Below are 27,620 nucleotides of genomic sequence, written 5' to 3'. Positions count from 1 at the left end.
GAGAAACTTTAATGTCACCAAGGTACTTAGGACAGCCATGACTGTGGCATGAACTTCCAAGTAAAAATCTGAAATGCAGCAGCACATGAATACACCAACTACAAACAGCACATTTAACCACAGCAACATTTTTTCTACCTGCTGGGAGAGATCCTTTACTCGCACTTCCAGTCTCTGGCTCTCCCTCTCAAAGAAGGAGGCGTGTTTGTTGGCTTGGTCAGCGCTGTCCTGAAGGCAATGGATCTCCTGCAAGCACACCAACAGGAGCAAACATCACACCTCAGCTGGACACATTCCTTTCCAGAGAGATAACAGCATGTGCACACATGCCTGGAAACCAAACTTCTCCTTAAAGTTACTCTCCCAAGGTTAAACTCCAGGTGTTCTGGAATCAAAAGCCACGTTCTTTTGTAATGTATTGGTGCATGCTTTAAAACCAGTGTGAAGGGAGCACTGAAGCCCAATTTTATGCCAAATAAACACTAAACTTTGTTTAGTGAACCTACTCTCGCAGAAGATCAGACTGTGAATCACCACTATAAAAAACTACAAAATACATTGGTTCTGTAGAATACTTTGTATAGTTCCAGAAATAGCAAGCCAGAAAGTCCAACACATCTTTTCCCCATAATAAAAGTCGAAAGATCCACTTCATTCACTCACAACAGCAATTAGGTCTGAAGATTTGAAAATTAATTTGTTTTCCAAAATTACACATGCTCTTTTATTTTAGACCGACCTTCATAGCTTGTTCAAGCTTTGCAGACAGACTCGCAACAGCTCTTTGGGAACGCTCAAATTCTTCACGCTGACGTTTTAAGATAGGAGCTTTGGCTTCTACTTCCTGCACTATTTCATCCAAATATTTATTGATTCTCTTATTCTCCAGCTTCTCCATATGCAATTGATCCTGAGTTTCTACATAGGCATTGTACAGCTGCAACACAAAGGTTTTTGTTTGTTTTTAAAATGTCTGTGCAGATCTCTTTAAAAAGAACCACTGGTAATGATACAATTCGTACCTTAAGGCATTGCAATTTAATACAACTGAACTAGTTCATTCAGAAAAACAAGTTGGACTTTTAAAATAACGTTCTAGGACTCATATCACAGCAAAGAAGTTACACATAATAATTTCAAAATGTCAAACTTTATAGTGCAACTACCTGCAATAACATAATTCTACATAAAAGGTGTAAGTTTTAAGCAAATTTAAGATAACAAAAATATCAAAACCAGTAACACAGCATAAAGATATTTAATGGCTGGACAAAACAATCAGCAAGAACAATGACAACACAAATTGCATAAACAGAAGTGTAAAACCCCCTAGAACCTGTATGACCTATCATTAATTTTTTTGCAAGTACAGGCCAAAAGCACAGCAGGACAGATTAAAAAATAATGTAACAAGGAAAAAAAAGGCTGCTCGTGCCAAAAATGCATATAGAAAGTATGTTTATATTAACAAAACCCACCTATTTCCGAGTTTGACCCAGTAAAGAAAAACCATAAGGCATGTTGAAAAAACTCCCAGTAACTTAGCAAGAGAAGTCTGCCCCAAATAAGATTTCCTTGCCCTCATCAGGCATGACCCCAAGCCCAAAGAGTGTCCCAAGCCTGAACCTTTCCATTCTCAGAGTGTCACTGATGGCATCCAAGGGTTTTGCTGCTGGAGAGGTTGTGTTCACTCACCTCAGTTAACTTCATGCCAGGCTTGACCACTTTGGCCACTGCTGCAGCAGTGGGAGACATGGCTGCCAGCTCCTCCTCGGACAGGATGGCTCCTGGAGACACAACCCCACAGTTACCATCCAAAAGCTGCAATAATCCCCACCAGAAATACTCTTGAATATTACATCTGACTGGCTTTATTTTAACTGCTGAAAAGCTGTTGCTTCTAGGACTCCTAGAATTTAAATAACTTTAGAACATGAGCAGTTGAAATAGCTGGAGTAAGGCTTAACCTCAGGCTTTTTATCACACTGTCAGAGGTTTGGAATAGCAGAGCACTGGTTTATTTTCATTAAATTAACACAGGGATAGAGCAAATGTACTCCATGCCTATGTTGCTTCCTGCTCTCTATCCGTTAGAAACTATGGATATGTAGCAAACAACCAAATGGACAGAGCTAGAACAGTGAATACTGAGCAAGATTTAATGTTAAACAGAAATTTAAGGACAGAGGTTTGTTTACTGCTGCCTTTTTTTAAAAAGGAAAATAAGACTAGCTTATCAACTCCACTTCCCTCTCCAGAAAACTACTAAAAGCACGCTGATTCAGCCTTGAAGGAAAGTTTCCTCTCCATTTTCTTTGAAAAGTTAACAGATTAACAAAAGAACTTCAAAAAACCATGACAGAAATGTACTTTCTGCTGACGGGAGCACATTTATATATATATATATATATATATATATATATGAAAAAGCTTCTAAAATGAATTATTAGAAATCACCAAAGATGACATCAGATTAATGGAGCTGGTTCTTACAGAAATTCAGCACAACATCCTCCAAAGACCATAAAAGCCCAAGAGTTCCTGTATTTCAGGACCCAGCTGATCCCACCTTTGCGCTTCGTAGCCGACAGTAAATCATTGGCGTTCTCCAGCTCCTTCTCCAGCTTACTGATCTTCTCTCTCAGCTCCTTCTCCATGGCAGCTTTTGACTCCTCCACCTCAGCCAAATGTTCCTGGGCTGCTTTATTAGCTAAATTTAAATCAGACAAGTAGGTTTTGTGTTGTGATTGAAAATTTACCTGTGTACCTTAAATTTTACTTTATGTGATCTGCAGAAGTTCATGCTGATAAGAAAACTCAGCAGTGTGAGAAAAGCATGAACCACTGCCCGTCACCTTTGCTTAGAAATGGGCAAAAATATGAACTGTCCTTAGTGAAAAGGAACCTAAACAAAAAAGCTGAAGTGAAGATATATCTCGCAAAATTAGACCCTTTCATCAAAAGCCACAGTAAAATTCCAAGTGTATTTGAATATAGTTCCCCAACCATCAGTAAATTCAACTAGTTAGGTACAGTTTTTCTTACAAAGGTACTGATATTTTCATTACCCCAAAAGCCCAACGGAATTCCTTTCAGGAACACCAACCCCCCATTTTTCAGAGCATTAAGGTACTCCAAGGAGCCCACCTGCTCTCCTCCCTTTGCCAGCTTACCTTCACCTGCTTCCTTCAGGAGCTTGTGCAGCTCTTCCACTGCTCCTGTCAGCTCATTGCTCTTTGCCTCTGAGTCATCAGCAGCACTCTGAAGAAAGCATTTTAGCTCACCTTTAGTACACAGCAACAGCAGCCCCATGTTTACAAGAAAGCTTAAACTGATCACAAATTATGAACACAATTTTCTGCATTAAATACTGAAAGATTCACCAAAGCTGGTCAATCCTTTCCATGAGGATTGTCTGAACCTGCAGCATTGAGAATGAACTTTTAACTCAGAAAAATCACTTTCATAGTCATACTTTCCACACAAACTTTTACCTTCCACTAGATCTGAAGACATAACCACATTTTTACAACATGAAGCCTCAAAATAGTTGGCATAAAATTATTATTTCAACCCCAGTTTTGCTTATTCTCCAAGATAATTCAAACAATATAAGAGTCTAAATGCTGACTAAGCAGCAAAGAAAACAATGTTTTGCATGTTTCACAAAGTCCTGCAATGGAAGTCAGCCTTTCCACATCCAAATTTTGTGGGGAAAAAAACCTCCAAATTAGCCTGCATTATGTAAGATTTGGCCCCTAGTACAGTTATAATGGAATTAACAAACTCACCTTATACAAGTTGGATAATTTTATGTGGGCATTCAGTTCATTGTGGAATCTCTCTTCCATGCTTGCCTGCTGCTCCTTTGCCTGGCAGATGAAAGAGGAGACAGGTTAGGGGAGCATTCCACTATTTCTATTTCACTCATTTTATTGTTTGATTTGTAGAAGGAACTGTAATGCTGTTTAATATATTTCAAGCTGTCTCACCTCCTTCAGTTTATTCAAAAGTTCTTCAACATGCTTCTGGAGGTTTTCATTTGACTGTTTCAAACTGTTCACCTGTTCCTCCATTCTGGAAACCTATTCAGAGAAGAAATAACAACTCTCTATATAAAATTTTTAGTTCCTAGTCCAGTTTATTTTGGAAAATACTCGTCTCATTCTTTTTAACTTAAAAACAAATCCAAAAGCTGCTGAAAGAGCATCTATTTTCTTAGAAATACAGTCATTAAAGTAGTGGCCTTGTCTAATACAGTTAATCAGGAGGCATAATTTCTAAGAAATGACAACTCAGTAATTACATTACCTCCTCCTTTCTGTTCTCCAGACTGCATTTGAGCTCCAGGATTTCATTGCCTTTCTCCCTGGCAGTATGGAGCAGTTCATCTGTTTTGGCTTTCAGCTCAGCATTCAGCCATGTGTTCTGGTTCTGCAGCAGCTCTTTTTCCTGCTCCAGCCTTTTTTCCCGGTACTGAAAAGAGAATTGAACAGTGTGATTGTAGTGGTTCCACAGAAAATAAAGCAGCTAATTAAACTACTCTGATTAGAGGAGGAGTAGCAAAAATGTACTGTAATTGGTAAATACAGGCAATGCTCCTTATTATACTGGTAGTAAGTTACAACTATCAAGCAACAAGAAATTCCTGCCATTTGAGTTAGTTTTCTCCAAGTTTACATAAGTTGGAAACATGAACTAGATTAGTAGCCTTTTAGATGAAATTAATTATGATATTGAGGTTTTTGTCCTTTCCTCCTCTCTTTATGGAGTTTATTTTGCCCACAGAATAATGGTACAGGTTCACATCTAATTATTTTTCTCCTTTCTACCTCCCTTAATGGACCTGGAGTCCTTCCTAGCAGGTAGGAGCAGCCACCACTGGCAGCAAAAAGGCCTGGACATGCTTGCCCAGCCTGATAACCCCTGTCTTCTAGGAATACAGATTTCACTTCTAGCCACAGAAGCCAATTTTATAGTAAAAGAATTTGCTATAAATAACAGGTGCTCATTTGACCTACTTTCCAAGGAATCATAACAAAATGGCGATTACATCACACAGAAACAATGCAGAACACACACTGTGCTTATAAAGCCCTACTGACCTTCATGGAAACATCTGATGTCTGAAGCTCATCCAACTTCAGCTGAAGTTTTGCCTTTTCTGTGCTCGCTTCTGTGAGCTTTTCATTTAAGCGTTTAACGTCCTCTGGAGGAGGGAAACCAGTGTTACAAAAAGCTGTTGTGCAACAGCTTTAATTACTAAATTGTAAAGAATGACAACAGGCAAGACACTTTGTATGTAATTGTATGTTGGGCACTAAGATACTGTATAAGGCACATTTTTAAAACGAGAAGAACAAGCACCGAAGTGCTGTTTTTCTGCAATTACTGGGTTATTTCCTGGTATTTATTGACTGTGTTCCTGGCTGTACCATTTAAATGTTCAACTTCCTGAGATCTCCTTTCAGTTGTTCGGACCAAGTCCCTCTTCTCAGCTTCCAGTTCTTCCTTCTCTCGACTTAACTGGCTCTGAAAAATATTGCACAAGGGAAATAAAGAAATGTGATCAGCTCTCTGGAACAGTTTATAGCCACTACTTACACTCAGAATCACACAGCAGCGAGCTAAACTTCACTGGGTTACCCCAGCCAACTGAACACTGAGATAAGAGGCTTAGAGGGGGCAGACAAATCACAATGGAGCTGTTCAAAAACGCATTTCAATTTAATATTCTTGGAAAAACAGCTGTGATAGTCAAGAATTTACTGAAACAGCTTTACTTGGTTAAATAAAAGGGGTAACAGAGTAAACAAGGAATGAACATGTATATCAATATATAAATCAAAACAAAGTCGGTAATCTTGGATCCTTTACAGGCTACACTGTCTCTGCCCTCAAGGTATCACTACAAAACACCTCAGTCAGGCCCAGGTAAGCTCCTCTGGAAAAACAATGAGATCTATCTTCTCATTGTGGAAAAATCAATCTAATAAACTTGTTTCAGCTTCCTGCTTCAAAATGACTGTTCTGCTGGATCAGACAGCTCAAATGACTCATCCTGCAACCCAGTGACTTTTGGGCATAACACAAGAAAAACTGCGCCAGAGTGTGGGAAAGGATGTGGGAAAACAGAACTCTTGTTTGTACCTCTGTCTGAATTTTGGGGGTTTGGTTTGAAGTCACTTCACAACAGGTTTCAGCTGGAAAGGAACAATCCATCCAAACTGAAACAAAAGCACCTGCTCACCTGTCCTTCAGTTTCCTAAAACACCACCTTTTACTTTAAAAGTTCCTGCAATTTTCCTGCACACAGGCCCCATGGGCATGCAAACATCTCCACGAGCTCACACTGGTACTGACCCTGACACACCCCACTGGGAACTGAGAGCACTCTGTGCTGCAAAGGGCCAGGGGAGCAGGGGGGTTCACTGGGAACTGAGAGCACTCTGTGCTGCAAAGGGCCAGGGGAGCAGGGGGGTTCACTGGGATCTGAGAGCACTCTGTGCTGCAAAGGGCCAGGGGAGCAGGGGGGTTCACTGGGATCTGAGAGCACTCTGTGCTGCAAAGGGCCAGGGGAGCAGGGGGGTTCACTGGGAACTGAGAGCACTCTGTGCTGCAAAGGGCCAGGGGAGCAGGGGGGTTCACTGGGAACTGAGAGCACTCTGTGCTGCAAAGGGCCAGGGGAGCAGGGGGGTTCACTGGGAACTGAGAGCACTCTGTGCTGCAAAGGGCCAGGGGAGCAGGGGGGTTCACTCCTGGCCAGGGCCCAGCAGTACCTGAAGGGCCGCGTTCCGGTCCTGGGCAGCCTCGAGCTCCTTGTTCTTCTCATTGAGCACCTTCAGCTGCTCATCTGGGGGGAAGGAACAGCAGTGAGGGATCCCCACTGGGACTGCGACAGAACTCACCCTCCAAATGCAACAGAAACAAAATTTCCCTGACAAACATTGGTAACAAAAGAGAGAGAATGCCAGACCTCACACCCTGAAGGGACCAGGGGTACTGAGGCAGACTAAGGCAATTCTGAGAGCAGAAGCATCTTTTGTGAGGATCAATACACAACCCACTGTGCTCTTGCTACCCAGCAAGGGATTTTTTTCCCATGAAAACAAAAGATTCCATTAAAAAAGGCCAACTTGAACACAACACCAAAACACATCTCTACAAATGCAGCTGCTGAGAGATTTTAGCTGCTGTGTAAAACCTGAAGCAGTTCCCACAACTCTGGGCTGAAGGGTGAACATCCTGCCCAACACTTAAGGATCTCACACAGTTACACTTACGAAGCTTTTTAAGCTCCTCCCGCAAAGTTTGACACTCCTGGGTCTCGTTTACAAGTCTCTCCTGACTCTGAGCCAGTCGCTTTTCCACTTCAAAGTACTGTTGCTCTGCAAAATAACAAAAAAAGTCATCTCAGTTTCACATAATAAATATTTTTTTCTTTCTCACCTTTACCAATGATCATTCCACAGAAAATATATAAAAATACTAAGACTGTAATAGAATTTGAAGGAAGGAGAAAAAAAAAACAAAACAAAAACATTTTTGAAGGCAAAGCCCTGCATTTCCACATTGAATGAATGTGGTTTCAAACATTTTGCTAGCATGACAAGTGGTATGTCTCCAGAAACTGTGATATGTTTCAGCCTGGTCCAGTGGAAGGTGTCCCTGCTGGTGGCAGGGGTTGAGATGAGCTTTAAGGTTCCTTCCAAACCAACCTATTCCATGATTCTGTGAAATGACCCATCAAATAAGGGCTTAATTAATCTGAACAGTTCTTTAACAAATTTGATGTAACCAGAGATATTGCATCAGCCCAATCAATTCTGCAGCGTGGGCTCATCAGCTTAAAAACTTTTTTTACTTCCGGAGTATTTCTATATACACACAATAAAATCCTCATAGCCCCAGGTATCAAGGGATTTATCTGGGGAAATTCGTAATGAAGATTTCCTAAAATTAATTCCTGGGCTCTATTCCCTTAGCAGTGAAAAAAAACAATAAAATTAAATGTGAAATTTTGTAATCTGAAACAGTAATTGTGTCATGGAGCTTCAGTGTAAAATACTCAGTAAAAGCAGAACTAATCCCACTCTTGGGCAGGATGGGCTTCTAAGGAAGCACTGAGGTATGTTTATCTTCTTCTCACACATTACAATTTCAAATAATGCTGCCACAAACAAGAAGAATGGACCTGGAAGAGAGCAACTTGCTCAAATCTGTGGGTTACCTTAATTTACACCATACTTTAGCAATGCATTTACCAAGATTTCTGCCATGAAAAAGACTGAAAAGCCGAAAGGCAGAAGTAAAGTTTACATCAGAAGTGTGTCACATCCTCTACAAATTAACTCATATTCACAACCTCACACTCTTGTCTCCTGCTCTCTGCTGGTATTACTGCTCTGATCAACTCTTCTCCAAATCAACAGAAAAGTATTGATTCCATCAGGGTGATTTTACAGAATGGAATTTAGCAATAAAGTATAAACCCATGGCTGTTTGAGAGCTGTGTGAGCAAAGCTGTGTTTCTCCCCCACAACGAGGACCAAAGCACGCTGAAGCACAGAGCTGTTCAGGTTGGAAGAGACACCGAAGATCAGAGTCCAACCAGTGCCCAGCACTGCCAAGGCCACCACTGACCCATGTCCCCAAATGCCACATCCACATGGTTTTTAAATCCCTGGATGGGGATTCCACCACTGCTCTGGGCAGCTGTGCCAGGGATTGACAGCTCCTTCCATGAAGAAATATTCCCCAATATTCCACCTAAGTCTCCCCTGGTCCAGCCTGAGGCCGTTCCCTCTCCTCCTGTCCCTGTTCCCTGGGAGCAGAGCCCGACCCCCCTGGCTGTCCCCTCCTGTCAGGGAGTTGTGCAGAGCCACAAGGTCCCCCCTGAGCCTCCTTTTCTCCAGGCTGAGCCCCTTTCCCAGCTCCCTCAGCCGCTCCTCATCAGATCTGTGTGTTTCAATGGTAGTTAAAAACCTGACGAAAAGCTTTCCTTTAAGTCCCCTTCAAACGCAGTTTTAACCCTGGACGTCCCTTGGCAAGAGAAAAAAAAACCAAAAACCAAAACAGGGGGGGAAAAAAAAGGCTCCAGGAGCCAAAGCGAGAGACAAACACCGATCAGGTCCCACCGCAGGCCCCTTCTCAGGGCCCCTCCCGGCCCCCAGGGCACCCCCGAGAGCCTCTGGAAGACAACACCGCGTTCCGTGCTGTGCCCGCGCTGCCTCCCCTCAGCACAGGCACCGCGGGCCCGCCACCCGCACTTACCGCTGTCCACCTTGAAGCGCTCATGGCGGGCCCGCAGCCCGTCAATCTCGCCCTGCTGATCGCCCAGGAAGCGCTCCAGCTTGCCCTGCACGGCGCGGGGCAGCTTGGCGAGCTCGGCCCGCTCCAGGAGCTGCTGCAGCACGGCCGCCATCGCTCCGGCACAGCACCGCCCGCCGCCGGCCGCGCTTCCGCTTCCGGCAAGGCCGCCCCGCCCACCATTATGAGTGTGGCGGAAGCGCCGCGCCGTTACCACAACCACGCAGCCGGGATAGGAGATCACATGGCCTCATCGGCATAACGGATACGGAGCTGTCTGTGCTTCTAGGGTGTCCCCTGTGCCGGGGAGGTGCCGGGGAAAGGGCGGCTTGTTCCTCCACTCCCAGCATGGCGGTGGGGCGGCATTGCGCCCCCTCGCGCGCCCTTTTCCCGCGCTCCGCTCGGCATTGGTGTGCGTCATCTCTCTGCGCCGCGGCGCTTACCGATGACGTAACCGGCCACCTCAGTTCTCGGCTGGGGCAGGGGCGGCTGCAGGAATCGGGGATGCGGAGGCGCTGAGCTCTGGAGGTCCAGAGGTGCTGATCCCTGGGGTCTGGAGGTGCTGAACCAGGGGTTGTGCAGGTGCTGAGCCCGGGGGTCTGGAAGTGCTGAGCCCGGCTGTGGGCACCCGGCTGTAGGGGCATGAGTTGAGGTGTGCGAGCACCTTCCCTGTGGAGGTTCAGGATACCCTTTACTTCCTCACCCTGTGCTCCAGCTTCTTAATGCTTAATTCTTTGTGAGAGCTCTCCGGGCATGAAGAGGTTTTCAGACCAGCCCTACAGGGAAGGGAGGGGGGTCTGTAGCAGCCCCCGTGTCCGGGGATCTGCAGAGGCAGCTCGTCGGAATGTCCACCGATGCTGTGCTTTGAGTGCTTGGGAATTGGAATGGAAGTGGTGTAGGGCATGCTTAAGGACACGTGTGGAATTTAGCAAGTCCCTGTGTGAATGGAACAGTGCATCCTTTAGAAGTATTATGCAGCAAGACACTGTTTCTTGAAGGCATTACAAGATTCAAACCCTGGGTTCCATTTTGGGCGCCTCATGACAAGAAAGAAGTGGAGGGGCTGGAGCATGTCCAGGAAAGGGGAAGGGGCCCCAGGAGCGGCTGAGGGAACTGGAGGGGTTCAGCCTGCTGAAAAAGGAAAGGAGGCTCAGGGGGGACCTTCTGGCCCTGCACTACACCCTGACAGGAGGGGGCAGCTGGGGGAGGTCGGGCTCCGCTCCCAGGGAACAGGGACAGGTGCCAGTGGAGGTCCAGGTTTGACATTGGGAAAGTTTCTTCACTGAAGGGGCTGTCCAGCCCTGGCGCAGCTGTTCAGGGCCGGGGTGGAGTCCCCATCTCTGGAGGCATTTTGAAGCCATATGGATGTAGCATTTGGGGATATGGGTCAGTGGTGGCCTTGGGGGAATGGCTGGACTCGATGACCTTGCAGGGATTTTTCAATGAAGCAGTTCTAAAGGATCTTTATGTGAGACTTGTTCTCCTGTACCCATTGCAGTGTACGTACCTTCTTTCACTTTATGCATTGTGTGTTTTGTAGGTTGGAACTACAACACCTCACTTAAACCTGGAGCTATGGGCAGAACTTATCTTGTCGAGGAAAGTATTGGGCAGTACCTGACGGAGCTCAGCACGAAGGTGAAGCCGTATGTCACTGGCCTGTTGATAGGGCAGGTAAGTGTGGAATTGTCCTTCCATTTGTTCCTGTGAATTGAGGAAACCCCTGTTCAGCAGCCTCAAGGTGTGTTTGCTTTCACTGGTGTTTTGGCAAGTGTTCCCCACAACGGGACTATGTCATTCGTGCTGTGCGAACACCACCCAAGGAGCAGCAGCAGCAGCAGGAGAATATGGGCCCTCCCAAGCTGGCATCCCTGGATGAGGAGTGGATCACCACACACGCCAGTCAGGTGAGAACTCACCCTGGCAGGTGACAAAGGGGTGGGAGGAACAGGAGGGAAATAAGATGGACACAGAGGTTCTCAGCACTTGTGTCGTCTCCACCCTTTTCTCAAAGTGACAGAGCCTTCCCAGCCATGCTGGGCACAGGTGTTTTAAACAAGAAGTACCCTTAACTGTTCTCAGATTTTTTGATGAAAGGACAATTGATATTACTGAAGGGAAAACACTTGCAGGATGTGTTCCTGCATGGAGAGGGTCCTGTAAGTGAAAACCAGCCCCCCTTAGTTCACTTCTGTGCTTGGTGCAGGCTTGTCTCACCAGTGGCTTTTGGTATCTCAAGTCACATGGTTTGTAGATTGCCAAACCTATTAATAAATGGTCATTTTCATTTTCAAGGTGTCCAGAATGCTCCCTGGAGGGTTGCTGGTTCTTGGTGTGTTTATGATTGCAGCTCCAGAGCTGGCAAAAGATGGTCAGAACGCTTTGCGCAAGGTGAGCGGGGCTCCTACTGGAAGAACAGCAACATATTGAGCTGTGTGTATGAGGAATTTTCTGTCGTTGACTTGACTGAAATACAGCTGGTTTGTTGCTTTATTTCACAAGCTTTGTGCTTTGATGTGTGGGTTTGAGACTGGAATCTCAGAAATCGCTGTCCTGTGGGATACTATTTGTTAACCTCCTGTTTGTTACTGCAATAGCAAATCTGAATTTCTTTTTACTGTGTTTATCTGTATTTACTGCATGTGGACATTCTGCCTTAGGGAAAACTCAAGGTTTATATTAAGCTAAATCCTTGTGGTACAGGTGCTAGTGATGTTAACATGTTAGCTTTTCGTGTCTGGATGAATCACTCAGTTTAGAGATGTTTAGTGAAAGATCTATAATTCTGAATTTAATGAGACATCTAGAATGTGTGCACTTCACTTAGAGGTGTGGGATTAAATTTAAAGAATACTCAGAACTATCTGATACACTGAAAATGCATTTTTGTTACAGTATTGGGGCATCTACTGCCATATTTGGTTTTTGTTCTGAAAACGTATGTTCATTTTATCATTTTTCTAACATACTCTTGGTGACTGATTTAAGCATGAGCAGGTTTGGCAGCCTGAGATCCAAGAGTCAATTTTGGCAGTTCAGTGTAATTGCATCTCAGTTGTGCTTAATGAAACTGGTAGCTGGCTAAAAAAGGTGAGCTATGTCCAGGTGATCAGTGAATGCTGAGTTAAAAATCAGGAGGGATTTGGTTTTTATAATTAGTAGCTATTTTGCACAGCTTTCCTGACCCTGCTGATAGGCATAAAACTGTTATATGTCTGTAAGGACAAAAACATGCGGGTTGGACACATGAATGTGTGCTGCTTGCTTTGGTATGTAAGGGAGCTAAATTAAGATTCTCAAGCCTCTTTCACTTTGGGGAAAAGTGCCTCTGAATCCCTGTTGAATGTTCTTTTAACGTGACGTCTTGGTGACATGTACCTTGTGTTTCCTGCTCATATGGAATTTTGATATTGCTTGGGCTTCAAATTTTAGTACAAGACTACTTTCCAGGAATTGTAGTGCATATTTTTTCAATATTTTTTTGGTCTTTAGCTCATCTTCTCAGTGGAAAAATCCTTGAGTAAAAGAAGGCTCTGGAAACCTACTGAGGAGGAGGTCTCAGACAGAGCAGCACTTCAAATCTGTTCTGCTACAAAAAAGTATCCTTTATGAGTAAGGTTTATTGACTGAGGCTGATACCCCAACCTCTTTTATCCAGTTATTGTTGAATAAATAAGAATTAGGGAGGAGGAGGCTGTTTAAGTTCAGCTAGACATGTATAAGTTGAAATAGTTAAGTTTTCTAATTAGCTGTGGTTAAGACTATTGACTCTGTTGTCCTTGCAAAATTTCCATCATTTCTTATGAGGTCTGTTTATGTGATGGCATCAAATTACACCTTTCCCAGTCAGTCTTGGCTTACATAAACTGAAAAAAACCCATCTAAATTACTGTTTGGCTTCCTGAATTGCTGTTACCAGTGCTTGCATGACACTGAGGGAGCAGCAAGCCTGTAGGATCAATACTAGAGCTGCAGCAAAATGCAGGAGCTGTTGGTAATGACATAATACAGGGAGAGAAAGCAAGGGTTTGTCTCTGAGAGGAGAGAGAGATGAGGACCATTTACAAACTGGTGCCTTTGTGCTCCTCCTGTCCATACATTTTGATCTTAATTTGTTTGTAAGAGATGGCACAGCATCACTATGGTAGTTGGAGATTACAGGTAAATGTTTTCCCACTTTTTTACACTGGTGGGAACTTTCTCCAGTGCATAAATTAGCTCGACAAGGAAGATTAGTAGAGAACAAAGTTAATTGTGAATTGTGCTTTGTTGTTCCCTTGCTTTTCACTGGATCTTTTTCTTTAAGTAGCACAGAGTAGTTTGCCGAACCTACGATGTGCAGGACCCGAAGGTAAGCTCGTCCTGCTGTGCTGCACACAGCTTGTAATGCTCAAAGCCAGAAAAGCCTCAATGCAGTGCTTTGGATAGATGCTTTATGGCTTCTCTTCTCTGCTCTCAGAGTTCAGCTAAACCAGCAGACTGGAAATACCAGAGTGCTCTGACTGCTTCCTGGGTAGCTTTGGGCTGCACAGTAAATGTGAACATCCACATTCCACTCCTTGCTACTTCCCCCAACCACGACCTGGAGAAGAATACCAAGGTAATAACTCACTGCCTGCACCAGTTCCTACCCACCAGTAACCACACTCATTTCTCTGCTGAAGATTAAATAAGAGAGAATGAGTTGAACAGTGCAGGAGAGGAGTACAACCAATCAGTGGAGAATGTTTGGCAATTATTCGTCTTTAAAATGTAACTCTTCTGCTATGCTCAGTGAGAAGTTTCCTTTGTTCAAAATTAGGTAGTAATTGTCATGAGTATCCCAGGTAACCTCTCTGGTGCCTCACCTGGTGAAAGGTTACACCCAGTTCGTGCAGAGTTTTGGGGTGCTTTTGCTATGAGTTGACTTTCAATGGGCTGCAACCCTCTCTACAACCCCCAAATGCCTGGGGTGGCACTTCAGTATTTTGCAATGCTTGTTTCTTAATTTGCTCTGAACAGGGCCCATTTAAGGTTTACCTTTGGAAAAACGTAGGTTTTTCAGAAACTTTAAAATTCTCTCAGAGTAACTATTAAAACACATACTTGTGTAAGTTTCAGCATGGTACTGTCCAACCCCTCAGTGAAATTCTTTCCTCTTTCTTGTGATTTTTTTTTTTTTGTTTTTTTTGTTTGTTTGTTTTCACCTGTTTTAAAGAATGGGTTAAACCGATGGTCAAAACAGATAGAAGACAGTGTTTTTCTGATCAATGGCCAAGTTAGAGATGAGGATACAGAGCTGCTGGAAGGGCAGGTGAGTACCAAACAAGGGGCAATTGAGCTCTAATAGATGAATAATTAGAACAATAGGTGAATAGTTAGAACCTCTGTGTGACAAAGCATTGACTGAGACATCTGTGTAGTATTTGTTGATCTGATTGCCTGTTCCAGGTAACAAAACACAGAACTGCCCTTGTTCTCAGCTCCATTCCTGCAGATTGCTTCTCTCTCCTCGGGCAGTGTGAATGCAGTGAATTATGTGTGAAGTGACTGAAATGTTTCTATTGCAGAGCATGGAGTGAGGTGTGAATGTGGGTGATGACATTTCAAAGACCTACATCTGTCACCGCGTTTGCTGGTGCATTCATCTCTCCTTTTAGTTTTGTAGTTCTATTGTCCTGGTTGGTTTCTAAGGGCTGTTCTTCTCTCTCAGAGGCTATAAACTAGGGCACAGTCTATGCCATAGTGAAGAGACTGCCTCAGGGACTTTTTTTTTCCTGTTTCATGACATAAAGATCTTTTTTTCCCCTCAGAAAAAGTTCAGAGGAAATACTCAACCCAGCACTCAGTTTTCTGATGTCAAGGTTCTGACACAGCTGGTAAGTTTTTAGTAGTTGGCAAAGTGTAAGCTTGCCTTTAAATTATAATAGAGCAAAAAATAAAATAACAAGGTTCTGAATTATTGTCTAGAAATCTTGCTCACTTATTCCTGACGCTTTTTTTCCCCACCTGGAAATCGAACGTGAAACTGATTGTCAACAGATCTACATATTTTGTGCCTCTAGAAATTCTTGTGGTGTGATAACCATATTGTCCATGAATTGCATAGTAAAGCTGAAAGACAGGAAAACAGGTTATGGAAAAGAAGTCCTGTGACTAATTCCTTTGGTAGTAGGATACCTGTAGGTACCTGTGTGCATTGATTTCAAGTGACTTTGCCTCTGAAGCTCAGAGTCACCCCCACACTTCAATCCAAAGCTTGCCCTGGCTAGCTTGGACATTCACTTGGATGCTTTTGTCAGCTCAGCTGCCAGCTCTGGATTAAGGCACAGATCCCGTGAGCTGAATCATCATCTGGAACTGCTGGATATACGTGAGCAGTTTCCTCCCCACCAGAGTTGTGAAGAGCTGTGAATCTGGTGCTCCAGTCTAGGTCCTGAAGTCCAAATGTGTCCAGGCGTTGTTTCATAGCCTTCTATGTTTTGTCAGGTGGTTCCTGGATTCTCAAAGTCGTGTTCAGCAAAACTAGAAGTGTTTCCAATGCCATTTTAAAGACTCCATGAGTATCTCAGCTTCTTTTGTTGTTACTGTCCATTGTATTGAGGTTAGTTGCTGCAGGGAGAGGAAAACTTTTTTTGGCAGAAGTGGTTTGTGCAGTTGGTGTGGAAGTTGTGCATCCCAGTGTTTCCAGGTGTTGTCCTGGAGTGCTTCATGCTCGCACTCATTGTTGTGGTAATTAGGGAGAGCATTTCTAGGCAACAGTTTGATGCAGCTCTCAGTGTGGCCACGTGTATAATTTGGTACTGACTGATGGGATGACTCCCAGCACACCCTGGGTTACACTGATTATAGCAAACGTGAAAGCTTTATTGTTTAAAAAAAGTCTGTAGAAGACTTACCAGTTGCAATACTGTTATTTGCCACGAGCCTGGAAAATTTTAAAATCTCTGACACAAGCGTTTGAAACATCTGGAGAGATAAACGCATTGTCTGTAATAGAAAAGAGCTTTTCAGTCTTACCTAACCAAACGAATAACTAAAATAAAACTAGTTATATATGTTGAGAGAAAACAGGCTTTGTGTGAACACCTTGCTGTTGGTTTGCTGGTTCTGGTTTGAGTGACTCTGCTGGGATAAAAGTGGATGTGTTTGTTCCTCAGGGCCAGGCTGCCAGTGCCAGGTCCACGGCCACGGTGCAGGTGTGCAGCGGCTCCATAAACCTGCGGGGAGCTGTGAAGTGCAGGGCCTACATCCATGGCAACAAGCCCAAGGTCAAAGAAGCCATTCAGGTACTGAGCAGGGTCTTAGTCCATCAAAAAACATTCTTCTGAAAAACGTGGGACTTGGCATACTGATTTTCTTTGCCAGAACGATCTAAACTGGGTTATTTTAGAAACCAGCCATATGGGGTTAGTTAGTTTTTCTCTTTTAGAGGATATGTGTGCTGTGGGTAAAGCTGGGTTCTGGGGAGTCTTTGCACAAATTGTCAAAGGGATTAGGCTTTGAAAAATTCTCTTTAAAAAAAAGTTGCAGACTATATTTTTAATATTTGTAGAGGTAAAATTCAGATTTACTTGCTCAGTAATTTATTTTTTTCCCCTCACTGAGTAAATGCCTCATGATTATTTTTGTTTGGTTTTACTGATAAATATCTAGAAGTTGTCAGTTCTTATCCTAACAATCCTAAAACTGTCCTCAGCTTTTCATTTTTGTTTTGTAGTTTTCCTTCTTGATACCAATTCTTTTGATGTTAGCTTCTCTTTATTAATAAATTATTATTTATTAGTTTGAAAATTTACACTAGTTTTTATTTTCTGGGAAAAAAACCAATTCTTTCGTCATGGGTTTATTAACAAGTATGGGGCTTCTTTGGTTATTTCTTCCTGGTTAAAAGCTTTGCAAGTATTTGGTATTCCTGATGATTTCACTGTGTCCTTGCAGGCTTTGAAAAGAGACATAATAAACACATTGAGTGATCGGTGTGAACTACTGTTTGAAGATCTGATTTTAAATGAAGGACCTCAGAAAAAAAGTAAGAAACAACAATTAAAAAAACCCACCAGCCTTTATCTGCATTGAGTTTTGGTGGTTGTAGAAAAATCTGTGTATAGTGAATTTCCAGTATGATTAGAGCAGAATAAAAAAGTAAAAGGTAAAATTGCTGCTTGTCAGCCTTTACTCTTTCTTAAATCGGGAAGTTTTTTTGTCAAATTTGTGTCCTTTGGCATCACAGCTTTTGCACCATACTTGTGTTCAGTTCCTGTGACCACAAAATGCAGTCCCAGCTTCTTCCTCACTCATCAGAAATTCTGTGATTTTTAAAACTTCTGTAGTTGAAACTTGTCTCTGAAGTTCCAACTGTACCCTCCACACTTTAAATTTTTATTTCTATTTTTATTTTTTAAATCCACGTATGGTGTTCCTGTTAATATTAAAGTGTGATAAAACTTGGTAGAGACCAAGTCTGAGCACATGCCGGGACTCTTTAAACACCTTTCAGTCAGTGCAGTAGTGTCGTTGTCTTGTGTTTAAACCAAAAAGGAGTTAATTGACAAGTCAATGGGAATGTCTTGGGCACGTAGTTCTGAGTCCCCTCTCTAGGTGGCACCCGAGCTTTGTGGCTCCGAGCGTGACACCGCTGCAATCCTTTGTGCTGGTGAAATCCTGCTCCTCGGGGAGCTGTTACCTGCAGACTCTCCCAGAGCCCTCCTGCAAGTCATTCCAAAGAGGATAAAAGCTCTGTTTTGCGTTTTATGGTGTGTTTTGGAGCTGCCGTGGGTATTTCTGCGGAGACTAATAATGTAAAGACATAAATCCACATAATAGCAGCCAATTAAACCAGGCATGTCTGAAAGCAGGGTTTCTACACAGAGACCTTGAGCTCTTCTTTTGCAATGACTTTATCTTATGCTCAGAGATTATGGAGGAATCTTATCATAACTGTCAAGGCTTTTATTGGGATGGTATTTCTCCCTCTTTCCTTTTAGATTTTGGGAGGGAATATCATGTCTTGCCTCAGAGACTGTTTGTCCCAGTTGCTGGATCCTGTGTGATGCTCAGTGATTATAAGTTTGGTGATGAGGCTGCTGGAGAAATCCAGGAACGTTTTGTGGAGATGTTGGATCAGCCTGTGCAAGCTGAAGATATGCACATTGCTGAGGACATTAGCACAGGTAAATAAATATCTGAGAACCAGGGCAGGCTGGGTCAGGGGCCAGGAAAATGCTGACTAACGGCATAGGCCACTTTTATCCAGATATGAATATGCCTAAAGCCAGCTTACTTCATATGTAACTCTAGGGATTTATAACAATTCATTACAGCTTCAATCTATTGTGGAAAATGGTCAAGTTTCTTACAGTTTGTGTTCCTTGGAACAGACTTCTCTTTCTCCTCTCAAATGTTTTGGTTTTTCAGTGCAGCCATGGCTGCAGCCCATGAGCTTCTGTAGAAACATGAAGAGATGGTTAACCAAGGTTTGCATGTGCCACTCTGCTCATGAATTAAGAGGGGTTCCTTTATTGACAAATAAACTCTGTAAAACACCCTGTAAAGCTTTATTTTATACATGAATATATATCTATACTTACCCTTTCAGTAGTTCATTTTTTTAGTGCTAAGTAGTTTTGAGACAAGTTAGAATAAGTTGAGTGGTAAGTCAAATTACTGTTTTTTGACTACAGAATTAAAAACACTTTAAAAATTCTTCTAGCAAAACATTCATCTAGTCTATTGTGTCTTTCAGGAAGTCTTGATGCTAAACCTGGTGTTTTAAAAAAGTCAAACACCTCTCTTTTTCTGAGTGTTTTAATTTATGTCTGTGTGTTTTAATATATGTACAAAATGCAGTGCCCAAACCTGAAGATTTGTGGTTCATCTGGAATGAAAACAAAATTGAGGGCACTTCTCATTTTCGACTGAATGTCATACAAGTTTATGATCTAATTATGAGACCGCTATATTCCCTTTAATACAGATATTTTGACATAATCTAGTTACTGGATTCGTCTTTCTGAATATTTCTGGTCTATATCATTCCCTGTTGGGTTTTTTCCCCTTGCAATGTTGATTTCAATGCAGAAATCAAAATGACATTGAAATGCATCTAATAACATTTCCTGTGGTCTTATGGAAGAGATTTTACTCCCCCTATTTTCCCCCATCAACACGCATTTGAGCTGCAGGTTCCAGTTTTATAATTTCAATAAATAAAAAATCCAACACTAATTTTCACATAAGAACTATGAATGCTTTTTGATGTTGATATTTAGGAACAAAAACTGGGCAACGTACCCATGACTTGCTCTGCAGGGTGAACTGTGAGTATTGATGTTCTCCTTGATTTAAATGTTAACTTGGAGGGGGTTTTGAGTTTCCTAATTTCAGAGCTAACCATAAATTCTTGTCTTTCTAAATGAATCAGCTCCCCCCAGGCTTTAACTAGAGCTGTTAGCTGCGAATTGACTCATCCTTTTGAGGAGTAAGAGGTGTACAGGAACCTCAAGGAAAACAGGAAAGCCAATAAAAATCCCTCTGGCATTATTAGAGTAACTTTAATACTCTTAAAACTAATTACTACTGAGCTTTAAGGAATCAGTGTAGCTTAGAGAAGCAGATGAGTATTGTTGTAGCAGTGGAGAGAGGTGTGGGAGGAGAGAGGTGATGATTCAGTTCAGCTTTATTGCTTATGTAAGGCTGTGTGAGCTGCAGGTAGGAAGGAAACACCTTTCCACTCACAGCAGGGCATCCCAAAGATTAATGCCAACAATAGGTGTGAAGTGATGGCCACAAAAGGAACTTGGATGTTCTTGTAGTGTGCTGCTTGTAGAGTTGACTGGGGAGGATTTATATTCCTTTTCTTTTAAAGAAAAGCAAATTAAAGTAGGTGTGTATTTTCTTTAAAAAAAACCCAAACCCACAAATTAAAATAAGTGCATAGAAGAGGAGAGGAAAAAAACATGCCAAGGGGATTTTGGGAAAGCCTGGCCTTGTCCTGGTGACCACCATAAAGTTTGTCCATGGAATGGGCTCTGTTAATAGCAGTGATATCAATAATGCTGTCAGCACAGCACTGTTCATTCTGATAATTAATGTTGAGGCATCAGTCACTTGTGGTTTATTAAAATCACAAGTTATTTATACATTTTATCACACCAGAAAGGTCATTTTAGAGAGTCCTGCTAAATGCATACAAAGTGTTCTGTGTTCCAAAGGGAAAAAAACCCAAAAATCTCTTAATTGTGGGATTTGATTTTGATTTTTTATCGTTGCTTTGGTATGAAATGTCTAAGTATTGCTGTGAGTGTGTTTTTGTGTTACAATGAGAGTTTGTGGTTTCTCATGTGCAAATGCTTTTCCAGTGCATCATTTTGACTTGGGAAGCATGTCTTGTTTCTCTCAGCTCTAACTTTGTTAATAATAGTCAATATTCAGTAATTGGTTTGTAGGGAATTTTGTCATCAGCCTTTCTGTTTGTGTCACAGTTCCTGTGGTCTGAGGCACCTACCTCCAATTAACTGGAAATGCTGTTCATACTGAGGTTCTGGGGAAAGTTTGCTGATAAAAAGAATTCTCTAAAATTCAAGAACATGAGCAGGCTTTTAAAATAATTTGGGGTTTTGTTGCTCTTTAAAATATTCACTTTAGAGGAACAGGATCTAATCAGTATGGGCAAAAGATTCAGTTTTTAAGCAGCTTTTAGTCAAAACATGAATTTTTGAGGTCAGTTTTTTGTGTTTACTGAACTTGGGCTCTCCTGCTGTCTCCTGCAGTTTTAGTCTCTTGTCTCCTTGTACAGCTCTCCAGTGGGGACTCCACTGGGTCGTGCTTTAAAATTGCTATGGGGAAAATAGAAAGTAAACCTCAAGCTATTTATAAATGAAAGCCTTAAATAGCTCTAACACTGTAATTTCAAGGTAGTGCTCTAATACAGGCAACTGAAAGCTCTGCATTTCTGATTGGCTTTACTAAATCCCTGCTCCTCCTTGGTGCCGGGGGTGGGCTGTTAAATACCTTGAGTGGATAGACAGAAATAAGACTTCAGCAGTGGTAATCACTTCCCCATCTTGGTTAGGAAACTGAAGAATTAAGGATTCATCTAGTTGGTACTAGAAAACATCTGGTTATGGAAACTCTTCTGTGTAATTTTGCTGCTCCACATGAAATCTTCCAGAATGTAACAGCGTAAAAACCGGTGGTAACTAAAGGGTCATTCTTTTTCCTTTTTCCCTTTGTCTTTTTATTTTTTCCCCTCTGAACAGGTGAGGAATGTGCAGTTGCCTTGATGTGCAGCTTCCAAAGGTCCCCTCAGCACAGGGAGGCACAAAGAAACCTGAATTTAGAGGCCACAGAGCATCCTACCTGCTCATCAAATATACAGCAGAAAGGAACCTGCTGGAGCTAGGCTTGAGAGGTGGCCCCAAAAATGCAGTCAGATTATCCCCAAGTGGGATGTTGTATGGAATTCAAAATTCTGGACTGAAGTTCTCTTACTGTGCTAGTTAAGATACTGAAAACCTATACTGCAACAATTAATAACTCCTCTACTCCAGCTGAAGGCCTGCTACTATTCTAGGCAGCTGAGGGAGTGTTTTTCTTGGTACAAAGAAAATAATGATCTAGCCGTGGCCTCATTGAGGACCAGTGGGATTTAGGGATATTTGATAATTTCTCTTGAAAAACACACTTTGCACTTAAATGTTGTTACCTTGATTTTACATGTGTGTGCTGCTTGCAGAGATCTCCAAGCAATGTCTGTATATTTGTTTATCTCACTGTCCTCTTGAGTTTCATAGCAGACAGTTAGTGATTTCTCTGCTGCAGTACATCCTGTACCAATGCAGTAAGTTTAGAGATAAAAAACCTAAAGACAGGTTTTAAAAGCCTAGTTTGGGTGTTTTTGTATAACAGGTCTTGTGCAAGTTTGACTTAAGGAGATTTTAAAGACAATTATCCACATGACTCAACAGAAACAACCTTTCTGATCACGTCTAGATTATCCATTTCCACCATAGCTAATGACAGAGAAAGTACTTCATGAATCATTTGCATATGAATCACACAAAGGATGTGCCTTATTACTCAAGCATGTAATTTGTGATTTATTGCTGATGGAGAGCCCCTCTGTGAAAATTGAGATCTGTTTTTATTCAGATCAGTGTCCCATGGCCTTCTAAACACTGATATCTGGTACTGCTGGGGGTTTCCTTGTCTCCTGAACAGCCTGTTAGGCTCATTCTCTTACCTGAGCCTGGCTGTCCCATTCTTCCCAGACACATCCAGTTCTCACTGCCAAGACAAACACTTTGTCTTACCCTTTGCTTGTGCAGAAGGTCGTAGATTCTGGATTATAATTCAAATTTTTGGCAAGTCTAAGCAAACACCTTGAAACAGGAATGCTGCAAATGGAAGGCCTTTGGCTCACCACCATCAAGCAGCGTTGTCACTGAGGGGTGTATGGTGTATTCCATGCTGCCTCTATGTGGCTCAGACAGGTTGGGCTGAAGGACTGGAGATGAATCCCCTTCTTTCTTTCCTGCCCCTCTAACAAGCTGGACATAGCCAAGGGATTAGCCAGCCCTTCCCTTTGCAAAGGAAATAGATACATGTTTGAATCCCATCCGCCTGGAAATAGACTCAAGCTCTCTCACATCCTGGCTGGGCAGACTAAGGATTTAGTAATTCTTCCAAGGAGGAATGAGTCCTCCATGCCTGCTGTGAAAGGGTATTTTTAGGGGATCTTCAAAAAAAAAAAACTTCTGTGGTTGGAAAAAATGCATCTCTGGCAGTTGGGTAGGGAAGTGCTGCCAGGCTCATCCTCTTGTGGCAGTGCGATTTGCATGTGCCCTGAACTCAGGACAGATGGCTCTGAAGGGAACCTTTGATCTTGGAAGGTGTTTAATGGTACGTTTTGGTGCTTCCCTCTCATGTAGTCAAATTCTCCCCAGGCTATGCAAAAAGGGTTGGGAATGTTACTCTGGAAGCAGGGTGTGGAAAATGAGTTTTGGAAGAGGAATTCCTCCTGAAATGTATTTTGTCTCTTTACCCTTCCAGCTATACATCATAGTTTAGCACTGTGCTATTGCTGTTGTACCACTTCTACTGAAATAAACTGTTTTTTTCCTACCATAAGTACACTTTATAAAGTTGATGTGAAGTTCTTGGCCTTTTGCATTAATTCACTGTAAAACACAACTGTTAATTTTTCCCTTGATTTCCATGCAGTTGATATTTGCCCAGTGACTGACAGCCCGAGTGACACACAACAGGCACAGCTGACTAAAGCAACGTTGCTGTTGAAGCTCCAACAAAATATGGGTATGTTCCTTTCCAGATTTTTGCTATGGCACTCCAGAACCTGCAGTGGGCCTTTTTAGGACTGTTAGCTCCCACAGCATCCTAATTGTCATCTCAGGAATTAGGGAACACCAGCCACAAAACTCTCCTTTCCATTACAACTTCTCCAGAGTGCTGCCTCATCCAGCTCTCAGAGATCTGTCTGCACTTAGTACAGCTCTCTTTGCTGTGAGTCTACTTGTATTGAAACAGTTACACTTTAGTCAACAAAGCAGTTGCTTCTGGTTTTTATTAATTATTAGAAATAGGATATAGTAACTGGAAGTTTAAATAGGAGCAACAAATATGTGTTTGCATTGAGTGTAAAAATGTTTCCCTTACATCATCACTGAGGTGTTTTGGGGTTTTCTGTGTCTCCTCAGCTGCATCAGTAATGAGCATGCTAATAAAAGTAGTTTTGGGGTTGCTTTTTTTGTTTCTCCTTGTGCTTTTTCCCCCTCACCCACCCTCCCCTCCCTGCCGGCAGCTGCTTGTGCTGCCCTTCCCTCACTGCCTGTTCTCTCTGGATTTAGGGCTGGTTGTGGCAGCTGCTGTTGCAGTCCTGGCATCTATTTTCTCCTTCAACTACTTCAGTGATTGATCTCCAGTGATGAAACTCCAGCCACCACAGCTCCTGGGAAGTGTTGGCCATTCACAAGATGGAAATAGCTGGGGTTAATCTATGAGTAATTAAGAATTGTTGCCTAAATCTCACCAGGTAGATGTGCAATGTAAACTGTAATGGTAGGTTCAGTTACCTTGTTCCATCATACACGTCCTAGATCAAGTAGAATTATGCACTTACAAATTCAAGTAGAGGGTGAATCAGGTTTACAAGAAATGAACCCTGTCACTCTGTATAAATGAATGATATTATTTTCTGGAGAGGTCCCTTAAACAAATATAGAACCTTCATTTTCTTCCTCCTGGCTCCTTTAATGCAAAATGCTGCTCCCAGTGTTTCTCAGGGTATTGGTAAAACCTGCATAATAACTTGGTATGACAATTCCTGCTTTAAGGGTTCCTTTGCTAAGAGAAATCTTATTTTATTACAGTTAATTGGGGGTAAATTAGTGAAGCCAGCATTTAACCATATGCATTGTTTTAGATAATCCTGGATAACTAGCATAAAATGCATATGAATAGTTTCTAAAAGTTTCAAGACTAGATCAAGGCAGCCTATAAATAGCTTGGTTCAAGACAGGAGAACTCAGAAATCAAGGAAATGCATGGCATTGCTGAGCTGTATGTATGCTGCTGCCTTTGACTCAGTGCCTCCTGATGAGGATTTCTCTGTCCAGCCCCAACACAATCATTGTTGTCTTGGATTTTTAATTATTTCAGCAACAGTTACACCTGGGCAGGCCTTGTGGGTTATCTTGTAGATAGAGGCAAGTTATCAAAATTATTGCTAATCAGGACTTTCAGATTATAAACAGAGAGATTTTCCCATTATGAGAGATTCTCCTGGGTATGTTGGCCAGTTATATGTTTACTTGACATGAGGCAGGTGAAAGGAGGGAATGAATTCTAGTAAGGCTAATAAAGATAATTTGTATATGAAATGTGATGTTTACTTGGACCTGAACTACAACAGAAAAGAATTAAAGGCACTTTAATACCAATGAAAATTCCTTTTTTTGTTGTTGTTGTTTGTAGGCAGTGAAACACAAATTAAAAAAATAAACCCTTTGATTCTAAAGCATAATCAAGTATGTACTCGGTACATTTGTTAAAGGCAATTCTAAGAAAGGTGTCTTGATTACTTGTTGCCTTACCTGTGTATTCTGTTTTTACATGCTTGGAAAAAAGAGCTGCTTTTAGCATTGTAAGTGTATTTTGAAAGACAGTGTTGACCTGCGCTCAGCATTGCTCAAGTGGGGCCTCCTGGAGGAAGGTGGTGAGTGTTGTAATGGAGGCACTGGGTTCAGCTGCTGTGGGTTTTATAATTGCTTTTTATTCTGTGCCAGTGAGTGGGATCAATAGGCAGGAATCAGGAAGTAGGATGACATCCAGGGGAGGCTGAGGGTTATCCCCAAAATGGGAGTAATTTTTGTAACATGCTTCAGAATATGGTTGGTTTAAAAATTTTTTTTTTTTGTTTAAGGAGAACGGGGTGTGCTTTTGGAGGTAAAATACAAAATTATTATTCTTTAGTTGATTGTAACACAAAACAGCCACAGAAGTGAAGTACAACATCTCTGACACCAGAGAAGAAAATTGTCCTGAAACACTCTTCCTAAAGTTGTTCTTGTTTAATACTTGTGGTGCCAAAAATAGAGCTTGTTGGGATGTATTATACCAGGGACCCCCTTGCAAGGAACTCTTCCTCTTTTTTCTTCCTCTCTGCCAGCTTATTCAGTGCTTAGTAAATGATCCTTTTCTTTGTGGTGATGGTCAAATTAATCCTTCAGTTTAGGACTAACGAGGTACCAGGGATCTAATTTTCCAATTTGGCACTGGAAGAAGACAAAGAAGTTGCTCTGGTGGAGATTTCAGGTATAATATAGGAGACAGTTGAAGTATCATCTATGCAATAAGAAATTAATCAGCCCTGTCAAAGAAAAAATGAGTAATTTGACTTGTATATACAGATTGAGCCCTCCAGTCATCCTGCCATGAGGAAATAGTGGATGTAGAAGGAAGCAGGTTCTCACTTGTCTAGAATTACAGGACTAACCAAGAGGAGATTTCATTATCCCATCCTTTCTTGTACCATTTTGTACCATTGATAGTGTGAGAAAATGAGGGCTTTAGGATAAATTAAAATGTGTGTGTGTAAGAGAAAAGGAAAACAACCTTTTAAAAACCTATTTCCTGACTACTGCATGACTCTAGCTCAGTTTCATTGTAGGTTTATTCTTTTCCTACCTGTGTAATACTCCAAAGCTTTCAGTCTGAGAAAACCCCACTGTGATATACTGAGCTTTGTTAACTCATGTCCATGATTGCAGATACATGTTTATATTAATATGTAAGAGTCCAGAGGAATGGTTTGGACTTCCACACCTGGAAATCAGGCTCTTCGAAGTATAGTTCTAAAATTTACGATATGAAATAGTTTTACGGAATCATTATTATCTGTGCCATAGGGTTTTAAAATATACTTTTAAAAGCCTTAGTGGTCTTGGTCACTGAGGTTTATAATTTCTCACATCTGAGAGCAGCTTTTGGTGTGGTAAGTTGTTACAGGTTGTGATGGTTTGCTGGCAACTGAGAACTACACAGGGCTTGTTCACTTCCCTGGGGCAAGGGGCAGGAGTGTTAGAACAAAGATGAAACTCTTCAGTTGCAATAAGAACAGTTTAATAATTGAAATAAAGTACAATATAATATTAGTAGTAGTAATAATAATAATAATAATGAAAAGGGAGATAACAAAGAGAGAGAGGGGAGTACAATCCAGAGAGATGAGTGATCCCAGTGCAGGCCCTCAGCACCCACCCACTGATGCCCAGCCCATCCCTCAGCAGCCATCGGCCCCTCTTGGCCAACTGCCCCAGTTCTCACACTGGGTGTAACATCCCATGGTGGGGAATATCCTCTGCCCAGGGGGATCAGCTGTCCTGGCCATGCTCCATCCCAGCTTCTGGTGAGCTCCTCGCTGGCAGAGCCTGGGACACTGCAGAGTCCTTGACTTGGGGTAAACTCTGCTCAGCAACAACGGAAGCACCAGTGTGTTATCAAAATGATTCTGTCCTGAATCCAAAACACAGCCCTATCCAGGCTGCTGGGAGGAAAAATAACTGTCCCAGCTGACAGCAGGACATCTACCAGGCATCTACCAGAGGCTTTGCTCTCAGTCTGAGCAGCAGTGACACCAGTGATAATTTGTTCTTCTCTCTGCTCCATCAGAATATGTGGGGACTCAGGTCAAAAGGAAGAGTAACCACAGCCCAGGGTAGCAGGAAGGCTGTTCCCGTGTGCTTATTGAAGCATTCACTGTTTGCTACTCAAAAACCTTCATACAGTAACAAATCTTTGAGTCAAATCTTGCC

At 42.3% G+C, this 27,620-nt stretch overlaps 2 protein-coding genes across 6 annotated transcripts in view; one reads left to right on the top strand and one right to left on the bottom strand.

Moving 5' to 3' along the window:
• TPR (translocated promoter region, nuclear basket protein) overlaps positions 1-9,432 on the bottom strand; it is a 33,641-nt gene extending 24,209 nt beyond the window's left edge. For all 4 annotated transcript variants that reach the window (XM_066192194.1, XM_066192196.1, XM_066192197.1 and 1 more), the window contains exons 1-13: positions 9,274-9,432; positions 7,284-7,388; positions 6,780-6,853; positions 5,436-5,532; positions 5,106-5,209; positions 4,312-4,476; positions 3,993-4,085; positions 3,792-3,872; positions 3,174-3,261; positions 2,570-2,710; positions 1,696-1,787; positions 740-937; positions 139-246 (exon numbers count right to left, since the gene is read on the bottom strand). In XM_066192194.1, coding sequence (XP_066048291.1) covers positions 139-246; positions 740-937; positions 1,696-1,787; positions 2,570-2,710; positions 3,174-3,261; positions 3,792-3,872; positions 3,993-4,085; positions 4,312-4,476; positions 5,106-5,209; positions 5,436-5,532; positions 6,780-6,853; positions 7,284-7,388; positions 9,274-9,424 — 1,497 coding nt within the window. In that variant the 5' untranslated portion in view covers positions 9,425-9,432. The remainder of the gene's footprint in view (positions 1-138; positions 247-739; positions 938-1,695; positions 1,788-2,569; positions 2,711-3,173; positions 3,262-3,791; positions 3,873-3,992; positions 4,086-4,311; positions 4,477-5,105; positions 5,210-5,435; positions 5,533-6,779; positions 6,854-7,283; positions 7,389-9,273) is intronic.
• Positions 9,433-9,751: 319 nt separating this feature from the next.
• Positions 9,752-25,330, top strand: ODR4 (odr-4 GPCR localization factor homolog). 2 transcript variants are annotated; one of them, XM_066192192.1, is made up of 14 exons: positions 9,752-9,891; positions 10,850-10,983; positions 11,082-11,216; positions 11,605-11,700; positions 12,802-12,908; positions 13,624-13,660; positions 13,769-13,909; positions 14,507-14,602; positions 15,102-15,167; positions 16,449-16,577; positions 17,230-17,320; positions 18,276-18,461; positions 23,512-23,604; positions 24,156-25,330. In XM_066192192.1, exons 2-14 carry the CDS (start codon positions 10,885-10,887, stop codon positions 24,221-24,223), a joined length of 1,344 nt encoding a protein of 447 aa, XP_066048289.1. In that variant the 5' UTR covers positions 9,752-9,891; positions 10,850-10,884; the 3' UTR covers positions 24,224-25,330. The 2 variants fall into 2 exon arrangements, with proteins under 2 accessions (XP_066048289.1, XP_066048290.1); XM_066192193.1 differs by having other exon boundaries at positions 9,755-9,845.
• The last annotated feature ends 2,290 nt before the right edge of the window (positions 25,331-27,620 follow it).

Source organism: Chamaea fasciata, unplaced genomic scaffold, assembly GCF_029207755.1.
Source record: "Chamaea fasciata isolate MVZ Bird 193981 ecotype frontalis unplaced genomic scaffold, bChaFas1.0.hap1 SCAF_10, whole genome shotgun sequence".
In the NCBI taxonomy this organism is placed as follows: Eukaryota; Metazoa; Chordata; class Aves; order Passeriformes; family Sylviidae; genus Chamaea; species Chamaea fasciata.
This window is presented reverse-complemented; position numbering and strand designations above follow the sequence as displayed.